Source organism: Notolepis coatsorum, assembly GCF_963971535.1.
Source record: "Notolepis coatsorum genome assembly, chromosome: 10".
NCBI classification, from domain to species: Eukaryota; Metazoa; Chordata; class Actinopteri; order Aulopiformes; family Paralepididae; genus Notolepis; species Notolepis coatsorum.
In genome coordinates, this window is record NC_140174.1 from 48,426,776 (window position 1) to 48,443,527 (window position 16,752).

The following is a 16,752-nucleotide window of genomic DNA, read 5'->3' on the forward strand; positions in this document are numbered from 1 at the left end:
ATCAGTGATGGGAATAACGGCGCTATAAGTAATGACGTTACTAACGGCATTCGTTTTTTCAGTAACTAGTAATCTAACGGATTACTCTTCCAATCTCAATAACGCCATTACCGTTACTGCAAATAAATGCGGCACGTTACTATGAATGAACCTGTTTCTTTCATCAGACAGATATCTGCGCTGAGGGGCAATATGTTCTTCCTTGTTTAGTGCGCAAATTCTCCACTCATCTCCTCTGCAAGCACTGCTCCACTGTAGGGCTGTCCCCGACTAAGGATTTGGATGGTCGACTAGGATTGGCCAAAATTTGCCGTTAGTCGACTATTGGTCGACTTAAAAAAAATATATATATTTTTTTATTTATTTATTTTTTTCATTTGGGCTGTGGGGGGTGCTTAATGTCTGAAGGAGTCGACTGAAGGCTTCTTGTCCTCTGCAAAAGCATGCAATTGGTCCACTGATGGATACATCTTGATATTTGTCTAGTCTAGTGCAGTGGTTCTCAAACTGTGGTACGCGTACCACTAGTGGTACTTGGTGGTACTGCTGGTGGTACTTGAAAACATTTCCAAAAAAGCTTGCAGTCAGGCCACTGAACTTAGAAGCAGGCCAGGCCAGTGTTTCTGGTTGCGGCGGCGGGATAGTTAGATAATCTAAGTGGGGAACAACCAGGAGATCACTGTGACAGAGAGTAATGCAGTCTAAACAGTCATAAATCTTTAATTCAACTTCAGCCCTGATCATAACCATTTATTTTTAGATGTCTTGTAATGTCAGATAAAAAATGAAATACTCCCACTTTTCTGAAAAGAGTTGGTGTTAAATCTGACATTACAAAAAATCCATCAAAATATGTGTTGCTGCTAATCATTGACACATGCCTAGCCTGTAATAATCCCCCCCAGAAAAATGTACTTTGCATTTGATATATTGAAAATATTTTACTTTTTGTGTGTTTTTTTTAACACTTTGGTTGCCTAAGGTTAAATTAATGATATACCATAGATTGCCAGCGCTATTTGTCTATGGAGAAAGTCCCCTTCTTTGCAGGGCTATAACTTTTTAAATTCTATTGCTACATTGCCATTATTAGGGCCCATTCAAAGTCCTATATGTATTGTTCATTGTGTAGCAACGTTAAACTTTTTCATTCACATATTCATAGTAAAGTATGGTCTAATGTATAAGTATGTTTTCATCTCTTTCTGCAGCTTTCTCCAGAACGTGATATATAGCCCCAAATGCATTATATTGATGATGAAATACAGTTTGATGGCAATCAGCGCGATATAAAAAATTCCAACTAGACGTACTTCTAGAAGTTACTACACGTCATCTGATGTTGACCGGATGGGCGAGGGGGCGTTTATAATTCCGTGGGCAGCGTTATACCAATCATCTAATGTGGGTCAAATGTTGATAATATCAGTTATTATCGAAGACGGTAACGTTACACGCTGAAACTCACCCCAGTCTCCGCGCGCCGTTGGGCGATCATCGTCGAGTAGAAATTTGATCATTATGGGATATATTTTTACCCGGTCCATCTCCAGCTTGTATAATGGTATATACGTCCAAATCATGTTGTTTATCGAGTTATTGGCAATCGATCACCGTGTAGCGTGACGAGCCAGAGTCCCATGAACCATAGCGAGCACCCGGAAGTACTACGGTCGTCATAACAACCTCTATTCAACATCCTGTTTTGGCGATTGCGCCGATCGGCCACCAGATGGCGCTCCTGAACCGCCAGAGAGCTCAGTGGGTCCTGCTGGTGGATCTCAGGCCAGCGGAGGGACATTATGAATCCGATCGCAGATTTTTGAAATATTGATATAAGGACGCTGTACAGCGTCCCCCGGCAACTTTAGCATGGCCAGCAAAGACGTGAAAAGACGTGTCCCGGCACTCAAAGTGTTAATTAACAATAATTTGTGATGCCATCACACAAACTGGCATTTAAAGGGTAAACATTCAAAAATGTATTGAATATGTGTTTTCTTCTTTTTTACAATAATTTGTGATGCCCATCACAAACACTGGCATTTAAAGGGTAAAAATTCAAAAATGCCTGCACCAGAATGCAGGAAATTAAGTTTTTGTAACAAAATAATTGTGTGTGTGTGTGGTGTGTGTGTGTGTGTGTGTGAGTGTGAGAGAGAGAGAATGACGGACAATTGCTTGCTGTGTGAGAGAGAGAGAGAGAGAGAGAGAGAGAGAGTGAGAGAGAGAGAGAGAGAGATAGAGAGAGAATTAAGTACATTTGCTGAAATACAGTTGTTCTTAATTTTCTCACTTGCTATGTGAGAATGTTAGTTATTATGTTCTCAATGCCCCTTGCATTGGATGAGTTGTGTGGAAGCGTAGTTCTAGTGCTATCTCTTTGTACATTGTGGCTGTGTCTGACAAAAGTTAACAATAAATAATGGTATCAGGAATACATTTCCCTCCTGCGTGAACTGTGCATAGCTGAATAGACTGTATTTTAACGCCGGTCATATGGTGGTACTTGGAGAGCCAGCTACGTTCTCAGGTGGTACTTGGTGTAAAAAGTTTGAGAACCACTGGTCTAGTGTGTTCATTAGATGGGTGAAATCCTCTTTCAGTGCCTCTGTGCCTGTTTTCATAGGCAGTTAGCCTCTGGTATGCGTGCCATTAGCGTTAGCCACGCTTCTAGGCCTATTTTCTTTTGGAAAGAATGATAAAAAAAAAAAAATATTAATACTTTTTTTTTATTATTATTTTTTTTATTATATTCGACTAAGAGGTTGGCCAGTCGACTACGGCCCCTTTCGACCGATTAGTCGACTAATCGATTAATAGGGGTCAGCCCTACTCCACTGTGTGTGTCTGTCTACTCTGGTCCAATCACATTCAGCGTCCCGTCAGCGTGTCTCACCCCCCACCCACATTCTGCGAATCAGAGCAGAGTAGGGCGGGTCTTCACGGAATGCATGTTGTCTTTCAGCGGGGCCGAGTCAGAGCGAGTTGACAGCGCATCGACAGGTAGTCTAATCTGCGTGTACTGTAGCTAGTAACCTCATTCCCAGTTGTATCCCCGTGAGATAAATGTAGCTAGTAGCCTAGTTTCGCCAGCATGCAGTTAGTAGAAAAATGTGGCATGTTCAAAGAAAGTAAAAGAAAAGTCGACAGTGAAAATCGCTGCAATTCAAAGCTGCATGGACTAGAAAATATGCGTGCATGCATCCTCCCAGCACCAAGAAACGGTAGCTCTTGTGAAGAGTGGCAATATGAAACGCCACTATGAAACAAAACACAGTTATTTTGATGCAGCCTTTCCTCAGAATTCAGTGCTAAGAACCACAAAAATAAATGGAATGAAATCATATCAAGCTGCAAGCAGAATTATTGTTAAAAAAATGCACATGCATTTCCATAGCTGTGGATGAGTCCACTGACACCACTGAGAATGCTCAGTTGCTGGTGTTTGTGAGGTTTTAGTGAGTTTGTTTGTGAGAAGATTGTATCAGTTGTACTTTTTTTTGGAATACTTTAAACCCTTTTTTTGTGGAATATTTGATGCGGCCCAGCCTCACCCAGACTCGACCTCCAGCGGCCCCCAGGTAAATTGAGTTTGAGACCCCTGGTTTAGAATTATTCAATTAGATTCTTATATCTGTATGTTGTGTATGTCATAAATGTCATGAATTGAAAATGGGGGACCCTGATGTAAACAAGACGAAAGTCTTTCTCTGATCTGCATCCCCTTAACAATTGTGTGTATTGAGCCGTACTGCTGTACCCATTCTGCAATCTGTTCATTAAAATTTTCAATCAATCAGTATATATTTGTTATTTATTTTTGGTATAGTGCTTAACAAGCATAATTTAATGTTGCCCAGTTGTGGCCTGTTGAGGGGCAATACATATCAAAAGTTCCAAAACATCTATTGTATTTGTATGATCCACTATATAAACATAGTAATTATAATATCTACGGTACATACATGGCATTTGATTGGAGGCTAGTCTCACTTTGTCCCACAGCAACATTAAAATAGTTTAGATTTGTGTATGTTGTTTATGTAAAAAAAAAATTTAAGTAATGCAATAGTTACTTTCTGAAGTAACTAGTTACTTTTATAATTTGTAACTGAGTAAGTAATTTAGTTACTTTTTGGAAGAAGTAACTAGTAACTGTAACTAGTTACTTTTTAAAAGTAACTTGCCCAACACTGGTCGTGATAGACCAAAACCTCAGCTGGAAAACTCATATTAACTATGTAAAGAAAAAAACAGCGCGTAGCTTAGGTATCTTAAGAAAAACCAGACACATATTAAATTTGAGATCATTATACACAATTTATTGTACTCTTTTAGTACCATATCTAACTTACTGTATAGAAACTTGGGGAAACACATACAAAACTAATCTGAATCCTATTATCATCTTACAGAAAAAGGCAATAAGGGTTGTGAACAATGTTAGTTATTATCTCCATCCTACAAACACACTGTTTTTTGAACTTAGGGCATTAAAGTTCCTCGACTTAGTTGACCTTAAAACAGCAGAGAACGTTTTTAAAGCTAGAAGTCATCAACTGCCATGTAACTTACAAATTTTGTTTAAAGAACGAGAGGTGACGTATAATTTAAGAAGAACACTCAATTTGAAACAGCCTAGAGCTCGAACCACACTTAAAAGTATGTCTGTGTCAGTTAAAGGAGTGAAACTCTGGAACAATATACCGGATGAAATAAAAAAACAGCAGGAGTATTTTTAAGTTTAAAAAGATGTTTAAAAACAGGGTTCTAGAATCTTATAGTAAAATTTAACCTACAATCTTTTTTTCTTTTATTTTTTTTCTACCATGAAACTCTGGTATTGCAGATGAATTTTAGATTTGTCCTATGTTGGCTTATGTTCTTTTCAGGAATGTTTTTTTTTTTTTTTTGATTGTTTGTTTGTTTTATCTTGCAAACTTTAACTTTTTTTGTTCTTTTCTGGATCGTTTTTTGTTGATTTTTGATTGTTGATTTATTTTGTTTGTTTGTTTGTTATATTTTGAAAACTTTAACTTTTTTGAATTAGTTTTTTTGAATTAGGGGTAGGTTGCTCTATAAGCCTTCGGCTTCAAACCTATCCTTTTCGTTTGTTTATTTGTGAAAATGTTCGAAAAATTATTTGTTTATTTATTTGTAAACATTCTAAATAAAATAATTCATTCATTCATTCCTGCCCCCTGGACGCTGTCCTTTCCTTCCTTCAGTCTATTTTGGATAGACTGTCGGCTTCGACGGTGAGGGTATATGCCGCGGCTATATCCTCTTGTCATGTGGGGTTTGAGGGCATTACGTTGTTCAGCCACCCTCTTGTGAAGCGTTTTCTGCTTAAGCCGGTGGAACGTTCTCTGTCTCCGAGTTGGGACCTCCAACTGGTCCTCGGCCGGTTGTCTGAGGCCCCGTTTGAGCCTCTTGAGCAGGCGTCTTTGGAACAGCTGTCTTTCAAGACTGCATTCCTGCTGGCCATCACCTCCGCTAAGCGCGTGGGTGAGCTTTGTGCTCTCTCGGTGCGGCCTGAGTGCTTGTCTATTCGTGTCAATAGCGGTGCGACTCTGAGGCCTAATCCAGTCTTCGTGCCAAAAAATATCCGGAGCTCTTTTCGCTCCAGGGATATTGTGGTTCAGGCGTGTCATCCGCCTCCTCACGCTGGTGAGTTAGAGGCGAGCCTTCACCTGTCGTGTCCCGTCCGGGCTTTGGGGGTTTACCTCAGCCGGACTCAGGACCTCAGGGCTACCGATCAGCTCTTTGTTTGTTATGGTGGCTCTCGCGCTGGTAAGGCACTGTCCAAACAGCGCCTGTCACATTGGTTGTGCGAGGGCATTGCCCTTTGCTACACGTTGGCTGGGCTGGCCCCCCCCTGGGGGTGTCAGGGCGCACTCCACTCGTGGGGTGGCGGCCTCTGCCGCCTTGTTAGGGGGGGCCTCGGTAGAGGACATCTGTGCTGCGGCCTCCTGGTCCTCCCCGGGTCCCTTCGTTAGATTTTACTTACCTCATGGACATGACTGGGGGTTCTGTCTCCCAGGCGGTTCTGAGGTCTGGGACCTCCCCTGCGTCCCGCCCCTCGGTGGGTTAGCAGGGGTGTGTGCCATGGGGTGATGTGTCACACGTGGTTCCGCCTGTGCTGTGCGTTTTTAGGGGTCTCTAGTTCCCTCTTTTTCGCACTTTGGTGGAGTTGACTGCCGCCCCCTCTTCACTAGGAAGGGCGGGTGGACGGGACTCCCCTCCCCCCTGGTGGTAGGGCTTGCGGGTCCTCAGGGGGTACATTTGTCGGGCCACGCGTCTGCTCTGCCCCATATCTCAGTATGGCAAAGAGCGAGACGCGAGGCCAGTACGAATATATAACGAAAGGTTATGTCTATAACCTAGTTATATGAGTACTGGCTGAGCGTCTCGCTCTTAGCGCGCCCTGAGGTCCCTTGGTTGGGTTTTTTCTATGATGGAAAACTTTTCCAGAGGAAGGGCGAGTGTGACCATGTCCGGTGTCTTATAGGGGACACTAAGGGCGGGGCCTGGTCAAGTGCATGGGGGCATTGTTTTCGTTAATGAAGTACAGTAGGTACTGGAGATGAGGTATATCTCAGTATGGCGAAGAGCGAGACGCTCAGCCAGTACTCATATAACTAGGTTATAGACATAACCTTTCGATAACCTGATGAAGTGCAAGTGAAGGAGGAGTAGTGACACAAAATATCCAGCAGGGGGAGGTACAGAGTGAGGAGCTGGGAAAAGTCTGTGCAAAGGTGGGGGCTGTTGACGAGGATGGAAAGGAGGGGAGGGGGAGCAGCAGGCAAAGTCTGGCCAGGGAAAGCTGAACCCTTACATGTAGAATGGTTTTAAAAGGACATGTATCATGGTTTTAAAAGGACATCTAGCATGGTTTTAAAGGGGAACTATCTTATAATGGCCTTTTTCAGTGTTTAGCATTGTTTCCTAGATATGTGGACTTATATTAATATGATCTATGTCTCTAATTCTCATATTGGCGCATTCTTCCAATTCTCCTCTCACAATATTCACCCTCACTGAACTGAGTCATCTGAAAATGTGCTGATTTGTGATGTCAGAGAGACTCAGCTGCATGAGACTCTGCTGAGCAGTGGTGCAGTGGCAAATTGACAGTAGGACACATATCAAGGTTGTAAAAGGACATGTATCATGGTTTTAAAAGGATATGTATCATGGTTTTAAAAGGACATGTATCATGATTTTAAAAGGACATATATCATGGTTTTAAAAGGACATGTATCATGGTTTTAAAAGGATATGTATCATGGTTTTAAAAGGACATGTAGAATGGGTTTAAAAGGACATGTATCATGGTTTTAAAAAGACATGTAGATTGGTTTTAAAAGGACCTGTAGCATGGTTTTAAAAGGACATGTAGACAATACAATGACATCTGAATATAAAAATATGAGAAGAATAAACAGTGTAAACAATATAATTAACTCTGAATATAAAAATGTGAGAAAAATAAACAGTGTAAACAAAGGTGCAGATAGTATATTATACGCTACAATAAATATAGGCTCAATATATACTACTATATCTCAATATATACTATGAGTAAGAGTAAAAGTAAACAGTATACACAAGGTGCAGTATACACAAGGTACCCTAACTGGCATGATATACTGTATGTCATACGTTGTAGTCCATGCAGATTTTGTCAGACACACTTAGTGATAATACGATGTGTATCCCAGAGACGAGACAGTGATTAGCTAACTCACAGACTAACGCTATGAGCGGTTTGATATCTTAACATAATCTAGTTTAGAAATGTCTAAGGGGGTGCATAGCTGTTGCTTGTTTGCTTTGCTTGCATAGCTGTTGCTTTAACCATTTCACTACCACACTACCAAAGGGTTAACCCTTTCACTGCGTCAATACAGAAGGTTAACCCTTTCACTGCCACACGACAGAATGGTTAACGCTTTCACTACCACACTACATAAGGTTCTATTTCATTATGGCTGCCGCTCAGCGTCATCTGCACGCACTTCACTTCGTGCACGAGCACTGAATAAAAAATTCCACAATGTACCTTTACATCCCAACATTCGTCTGGCCACACCCCTATCCGCTTACCTTCATAAGCAGGTGTGTGGTCACCTACTCGCCTCCTTCTTCACTTTCACCACAAGGAAGTGCCTTCGGTAGATCCCACACTTGACGAGGTTGTTAGCTGAAGAAAGTTGAGACGTGTTTACATTTTTTCTTGCTTTTTTCTTCTCTCATATATTTCGAAAGAAAAAAGCTAAGGCATAATGTCTACTTCGGAGGGTCGCGCTCGCAACGCTACTCTTCACCAGCGGTTCTCCATCGCCGCCTCTGTCGTGCGTCTTGGAGCGGGGTTGAGGCCTCTCTCGTGGTCGGCAGCCACGCCTGGTAGGCGTCCGATGGGTAGTTTGCCTCTCCAAGGAGCTGGTGCACCAGTGCCGTCTCCTGTGCGATGGCCTGGTTCCGGCTCTGGTTCCTCTGCTTCCGGGGAGTCGTCCGCTGTTGGGCGGCCGGCTCCTTTGGTTGCGGGGGATTTGAGACGCAAACTTTTTGCGTCAGCTCGCTCCCGTCGCAAGATGGTGGCTTGCAGACGCGAACGGCCTGGTTTTGGTGAGTTGCTGGAGCCAGATGAGGATGCGTCGGTCTCTACATGCCCGATGGAGACAGAGGACTACATGATAGAGGCGGACGGGTTCTTGTTTGAAGGCCCGGTGGAGACATGTCCCCTGCCTGTCCAGGTAACACTGGAGGGGGGTGAGATGTCTCCTTGGGGTTCCTCGTCCGCAGATGTTGGGTTAGAACCTCCGACTCGGCGGCGGGATGCCCTGCTATCAGCCACATCAGAATGTGGCTCCTTGACCAGTAGTCTGCTGTATGTGAGGGACGCGGGCTCGGAGGAGGAAAGTATGCAGGGGGAACTGCGTGCTTTGTTTCCCGAGCTCATGGCGGCGGCGGCGGCGGCAGTCGCAAACGGCGTGCCACTGCCGCAGCCACTGCCTGTTCCTGTCCCTGATGATCTCATAGGTCATCTATGGCAACGTCGCCCGGTGAGAGGGGTGGACGTTGTCTACCCATTTTTCCCCTCAATGGCGGCCTATGTCCGTCAGGGCCAGGTGGTCTCCCACATCATGGGCCTTACTCCCGCCTACGTGCAAGTCACGCGGGTGGCGGGTTTGGTAGACGGCATGAAGGAGGGCGTGCCACGGCTTGATAGGCCGATGGCGGCGCTCCTTTGTCCTGAAATGGTGTGGGAGCCGTTACGGAAGCCGGTTCCCCAAGGGAAATCGGCGAGGCGGTTGGCATTTTGGAGCGACCAGTCATTTATCTCCGGAACACAATCTCTAGCTGCCACTTCTAACATCGCGCAGCTGGCGAGATTCATGTCTGGGATATTGACGGGCGGCACGGAGCTGACTGATTTACAGCATGATCAGCTCGCCCAGTCGGCAGGAGCCATCCTGCATCTGATTCAGCCGCAGGCTATAGCTGCTGGGAAAGTGCGCGCCCTGGCCACTCTGATCCAGCGCCACCTTTGGCTGGAGCAGGCGCGTGTGCCGGAGAAGAAGAGGACTCCCCTTATGACGGCACCCCTCTCCGATGCTGGACTATTCGGGTCGGCACTGCAGCTGATGACCTCAACCTGCAGGGAGATGCAGGAGGAGCGCTCCGTGCTCCAGCCTCATTTCCCCCCGCCCGATGTTGCCGGTGGAGTCAGACGGCCGCCGTGTCGTCGAGGTTCCTCCGCCGTGGCCGCCGCTGCTACCACCGCCACTGCTGGACCTTCAGAGAAGAAGGCCAGGAGGAGAGAGGGCGTCTCCGCCACTGCAGCCGGCCCATCTACGCCCGGAGGTGACGGTAGGGATCGTCGAGACCAGCTGCCGATCGTTTACCGTCCCTCCGGGGCTCCACGGGGTGGGAACCCCCGAGCGGCTCGTGGCAGGTGTCGCTAAGACTTCAGTGACTTTTTCCCTCTGTGGTCCCCCCCTGTTTCCCTTCCCGGCCCCTCTATGATTTTTTGTGTGTTTATTCACCAAACATATGATGGGGATGCATTGTGTGACTCTTTCGCTAGTATGGGTTTGATAGGAGGGCTAGATGTTATTTCATGTTAGAGCTTAAGCAAGGCCTGCAGCCTACACTCGGTTGAAAAAGGTTTTTTTCTGCCTCGACTTGAATCTCCACATAACAGTAGAGGTTAGTTGTGTGCTCTGTTGCTTAAACAGTGATATTGAGCTGCAACACTATTGTGTTGGTTTGCAGTAATGCTCGTATGAAAACGTACCGCGGCTCAGCCGCTCTCTCTCTCTATCAGATTTTCTGTGTCTTACAACATAGATACGGGTGTCGGGTTCACACACAAACAACTTGGTCTTGCTATAAACCCTGTTCACAGATGTGTCTGTGGTTAGCGTGCAGTGATTTAGCTTGCGCTATTCATTAGCATTGCTACTGAAGGTATCATATGGCTATTGTTGTTGTCGTATGCAAGGGTTGGGCTTGTGAGGGGGTACCGGATAAACCCCTCCTTCCCTCTATTGATTGGTCAGGGGGTTATTGGAATCTCTTTTCATTCGATCAGGGCCAAGCTGTTAGGCGGCTTGGCAAGGAGGGGGGGGGGGGGAGGGCTTCCCAGACTCCGCACCTATCACGGGCGGTTGAGTCTTGGGTTTCCCCCCGTCATAGCAAACGTCACTAGGCACGTTTCTATTGGACGACGGCTTCCGTGAGTTTAGACCCGTATGTAGGGTCTGTTGTTGTCAAGTTGTCGGGGCAGAGCGTAGGAACTTACTGTTCTACTACGCTCGATATACGTGTAACTTGAGTCGGTTGGTCACATGACTCAATGTTACCGTGACTTTTCAATCTATGGCTCACGTGGGAAGTCTCGCTGAGGAGTTCCGTCTTTCCTCTGTGAGGGTGGTGGGATGTGAAAATGTAAACAATTTTTACCCTCGGCTGCGTCACGTGGGATTCATGTCAGTCGGTGTTTCTTTCTTTTTTAATAAAAAAGAGTGGAGAATATGAAGCACGACAACCTTCTTGTCGTTCTCCCAGGCGCCTTGAAGGATCAATGTGGGGTCTGGTTAGACTGTCCGTTGATATGTTTTGGGTCCCGACGCATACATAGTGCTGGCTCGGGGTGTTTCTGTTAAGAATCATGCAGGAGGCTAGTACGCCTTGGTTGCTTGTTATTAAAACAGCGTTTTTATAGGGCAACTGGGATGGTTTTTTTTTCCTCTTCCGAGAGCCTGTTACTGGGTCTCGACGGATTCTCGTTCATATCTGGGGGATGTTAACGGAATAGATCAGAACATAGGTAGAGGGGTCTCACGCCCTTGGGGTGGGCCACTGAGCGCGGTATAAATAGGACCGTCTGGGTGGCGCCCTCTTTTCATGTTTTAGATCGACACGCATTCCTGCCCCCTCTCCTGGAGTGGGCATGTCGGCGTGGTTAGGGCATGGGACTGGTTCTGGTCACGCTGGTCCAGGTCAGTTAACCCGTTGTCCGCCGGGGATGCAGATCTGCTGTTCTGGTACCCTGAGGGACTTGTGCTTTTTTCAGGGGGATAAATGCCGGGTCGGCCCGTGTGTCACAGGGTTAGGCGTTATGGAGACCCTTTGTTGGGTACACTTTGTACCTGGCACTATTATAAGGGGCTGGTTCTCCTTTCTTTCGCTCCTCTCTCACGCATGGCGAAGAGGGGGCTGTTGGGGTGGTCTTCTGGACCTCCTCTGGTAACCCTGTGTGCTTCCCGAGCCGCCGGGCCCGGTCCGAAGTAATGTTTCGTTGTAACCGTAGGCCTGGGATAACCCTTTTTTGGAAACTGAAACACTTGTACTGCGGTATAGCTGGTGTATACCCGCAGGTGTGTTTTGGAGTTTTTCTTGAGGGGTTATAGGAACAGCCACCGTCTGTGTACCGAGAGGGTGGTTGATTCCCTGGTGTGTTGGAGCTGAGTCAACTCCCGGGTTACCCGGTTGAGTGTGCCCCTGCACGTTCATGACGTCTGCCAATTGTGTCAGCCTTCTCTGGCTCGACCCCTCTGGGTGGTTTTTTTTTGATGGAGGCTTTGTCATGGTGCTCAACAACGCCAGCATACGCCCCTTCCGCCGAGGGGGCTGTTTTCAGTTGACCCCTTTGGCGCCTGTCTCGTCCGCAGTGCTCCAGGCTCAGGTCTACAGCCTGCTGCCTGGTTTCCCCGGTGCACTGCCTGCTTCCGTTGGTTAACCTTTTTTGAGTGCTTTACGGCCATGCTGACTGCCTGTGTTGCAGGGTCAGTGTGCCAGGCGGTGTACTATTGGGGAGAAAGGGCCCGCTCTTGGAGGGGCCCTATCCGAATACGCTGGCGATGTGGGGGGCGGTGTCACTAAGTGCCTGGCGTCATTGACCTCTCCTGGCCCCCCTTTTTTCCAGGGGATCCAGTCCCTTCAGTGGGTCTGGGTCTTCCTTCGCGCTCCGCTGCTACGGCCTTGCCACGGGGTTGAGTTTGCTCTTGACTCCGTGATTTTGGGGGCAGTAACGAGGGTTGTTCCTTCCGTTCGTTCCCTGGTGGCATGCGGGTTGTGTGTGTGCGTAGTCGTGGGGTCAAGCCACGATCTGCTCACCCTGTGCGTTGAGTTGCTTGAGTTCCTCTTCGCACGGTCGGATCCGTCTCCCTCCCGTCCTCCAATAGGGAGGGTATCCTCCATTAGGGAGGGTCGGGGGGCTCGGTCCTCCCCGGTCTGATGGTTGTGGGGGGCCTCAGTGGGGTACATTTGTCGAGCTTCAGGCTCCCGCTCAGCTCCTGTAGTGCAGATGACGCTGAGCGGCAGCCATAATGAAATAGAACGTAAGGTTATGTATATAACCAAGTTCTATGAATTATGGTGACGCTCAGCGTCAGGACGCCACTGCAGCCCTTGATCTCACCTTGTGGTGAAAGTTTGGGAAGGAGGCGAGTAGGTGACCACACACCTGCTTATGAAGGTAAGCGGATAGGGGTGTGGCCAGACGGATGTTGGGATGTAAAGGTACATTGTGGAATTTTTTATTCAGTGCTCGTGCACGAAGTGAAGTGCGTGCAGATGACGCTGAGCGTCACCATAATTCATAGAACTTGGTTATATACATAACCTTACGTTAACCTTTCACTACCACACTACATATGGTTAACCCTTTCACTACCACACTACATACGGTTAACCCTTTCACAACCACACTACAGGTTAACCATTTCACTACCACAATACAGACGGTTAACCCTTTCACTACCACACCACATATGGTTAACCCTTTCACAACCACACTACAGAAGGTTAACCCTTTCACTACCACACTACAGATGGTTAACCGTCTGTAGTGTGGTAGTGAAATGTTAACCTTCTGTAGTGTGGTAGTGAAAGGGTTAAGTATTAAAATCTTACAGTAAAATAATAAATCTGCCAATGTCGTGAGAAAACTTTATTTGTCATTCTCAATTGAAACAAATGAGAATATCTTGAAATTAGGCAGGTCACTCTTGCTGTTTCAAAAATAATTTTGAAATGAAATAATCTCACCCATTATAAAATTGGCTGATGACATGTGATTTTGAGCCTGCTCCACAAAGGATATGGACCCTTCTGTGTACCACAATGAGATAGACACCTCCATCAAGTGGTGTGACAAGTGGTGTGACAACCATGATGGCATCCAATGTAATCAAAAAAGTCAACCAACAAACTAGATTCCTGTACCGGATCTCCTCTCTGGTAAACAAGAATACCCTGAAGACTCTAGCAGGAGCACTCATTCAAGGGTACTACAACTATGCTTGCACCTCATGGTACCAAAGCACCTCAAAGGCGCTAAAAACTAAATTGCAAACATCACAAAACAAACTGATCAGACTACTGACCTTACTCCTAGAACCCACCTCACCCCTGCCCACTTTGACAACCTAGGATGGCTTAGAGTAGATGACAGAGTACAGCAACTTGCAATGGGCCTGGTCTACAAGATACACTACACCACTAAGGTACCCATGTACATGTCAAAATACTTCCCAAAGGTCAGTGAATACCACGACCACAACACCCGAGGAAGCTCCACAAATCATGTTAAACCCAGATTCGTCTCAAACAAGGGACTAAACACATTTCGCAATTATGCCACATCAATGTGGAACACCCTACCCACAGCCGTAAAGGAATGTGAATCACTACCCACTTTCAAAACCACTCTCAAAGAGCACCTACGGGAGACTGCAATTTGAAACTGGCCCCTGTAAATGTCTAAACCCAACCCCCTCCAATGTACAGTCCCCCCCCCCCCCCCCACCCCGCCTACCCAACCCCCCCTTTTTTTTGCATCACAAACAGTACTGTATTTGTAGATCTGGTATGTCATAAATGTCTAGCTGTAGCAGTACTGTCTATCTGTATGTCATGTATGTCATATATGTTACGATGAATTGAAAATGGGGAACCCTGATGTAAACAAGACAAAAGTCTTTCTCTGGCCTGCATCCCCTTAACAATTGTGTGTATTGAGCTGTACTGTATTGTACCCATTCTGCAATCTGTTAATAAAATTTTCAATCAATCAAACCATCTCATTCTAAATGGCACCAAAACACAGGAAACGCAACATCCTCTCTTCACTGAATACGAACATCTGCCATCAGGAAGAAGACTCTGTGTGCCAAAGTACAAATCAAACTGCTTCAAGCTATCGTTTGTTCCAGCCTCCATCAAGCTGCTAAATCTTGCAATAGAGTAATGTGCAATAAATACACAAGCACTTTAGCACTTTAGCACTTTAGCACTTTAATTCTTACAGTTTCTGTTTAAGCCGTAACGTTGTCAATGTCAAATGTCCTCTTTATGGTGTTTTTATGTGAAGCAACTGTCTAGCATCGAGACATAATTCCCCACGGAGACAATAACATTAACTATTTAATTTTTTTTATTGTATCTGTTGTTTTATGAAAATAAATATGATTTTGAAATATTACATACCTTATGAATCTTCTCTTGGCTTCGTTCACCACCGGCTCATTATCTACCATGTCTGTGTGGTTGCTAAGGGCGTCGTCGGGGAACATTTCGTCATCTTCAATCAACTCAACTGTAAAGTAAGAATTGTGAGTATAGTACCTGTTATGTAACTTGGTTATGTTCATTATGGGTTAAATATGTCTTTTTCTCCCCTCCCCGTGAGTGTTTCCCACACATAGACCTTATGTGGGCAGTCAACCCTGGTCAATTTCCACTCACTAAAGTGATTTCTTTTTACATCTCAGGCTGGTTTGTTATTAAACTTTGACCTGTTGGCTACCACTGCAAGTAGGGCTGGAAGCTATAGACCTTTTCTAACTTGACAACCTACAGATTCTATTTCCTGTTGCAATTCTATTAATAGAGTTTTTACAGGAAATAGACAGAGACCAAAGCTGCTCCCCTAGCAACGGAATAGAAACAGAATACATCTGAACATTTCTCTAGATGGTTTCAGTGAAATTGCGTTGCTAGGGAACAGGCTGGGCCCACGTTTCTATTACAGTGTTTACTAATATCAATAGATGATTTCAAAGTGACAACAATGACATTCTAAAAGGACCCACATTTATTCCCTCTTGAAATGTTATGCTGCATTCGTTTATGATTGGAGGTGGGAAGTTGGAGGTGGGAAATGCATCATCTCCGACCTATGTGCGTTCGAACTACAAAACCCCAAAAACATGGATGCTTACGCTAAACCTTTATTTTTTATTATAATTCTTTTTTATGTCTTACAATTTGTCTAGCATGAACTACAACTCAGAAAGACAGTTTACAACAACATAGTTAAAATACTTCCAGCTAATAACAACATGGCCAGTGTCATGACATCCTTGGAGTGATGCTGGATTGCACTCTGTCTTGGTCTCAGCATATTAATTATATTGTTTTGAAAATGGGAAGACCAATTGGTATTTCCAGGAAATGTGCTTCTTTTGTTGCCCGTCCCCTTTTATGTCAGATAGTGCAAAGTTTAGTTTTATGTCATCTTGACTATTGCTCTGCGACGTGGTCATCTACTGCCAGTGGTGACCTCAGGAAGCTCCAGGTGGTCCAGAACAGGGCAGCACGGTTGGTACTGGGCTGCTCACTAAGGTCTAATGTGAGCAGTATGCATGCCCGCCTCTCTTGGCTTAACGTTGAAAATAGATTGTCTTTAGTTTTAATATACTTGTGCTGTTCAAGTTGGTCATGAGAAGTAAAACTCCTGTTTGTATACATAAACAGATTGTTTTTAGTAATACTGTGCATGAGCATTACACTAGAGGTTCCAGTAGTGGGCAGCTTGATTTGCCAGGTCCATAAACCAACGCTTTAAGGAGATCTTTTATTTTTAGAGCATTAACTCTTTGGAATAACCTGCCTCAAAACCTCTGCTGCATTTACAGTAGATTCACTTTTAAAGTATTTTGTAAAGTATTTATTAATTTATTTATTTTTGTTTTGTTTCTGTGCTTGCATGTCATTTTAGCCATCTTAAGTGTTAGTTTCATTATGCATTGTGTGTTGAGTACTGACTTTTAATAATTTTGTTTTGCAATAATAATTGTTTTTGTATGTTTTTTTTGTGTGGACTAGCTGGTTGCTAGGGCACCAGCTAATGGGGATCCGTAATAAAATCATAATAAAATCAAAGTCAAATCAAAATGACACTGAGGCTTGAACTGGGTGTTGAGACTAGAAATTCCAAGTTTATTAGATTTC

The 16,752-nt window shown here is 45.1% G+C and overlaps 1 protein-coding gene across 1 annotated transcript in view; it reads right to left on the reverse strand.

Moving 5' to 3' along the window:
- abcc3 (ATP-binding cassette, sub-family C (CFTR/MRP), member 3) overlaps positions 1–16,752 on the reverse strand; it is a 207,800-nt gene that overhangs the window by 45,059 nt on the left and 145,989 nt on the right. The window contains exon 20 of the mRNA XM_084323656.1: positions 15,007–15,115. Coding sequence (XP_084179782.1) covers positions 15,007–15,115 — 109 coding nt within the window. The remainder of the gene's footprint in view (positions 1–15,006; positions 15,116–16,752) is intronic.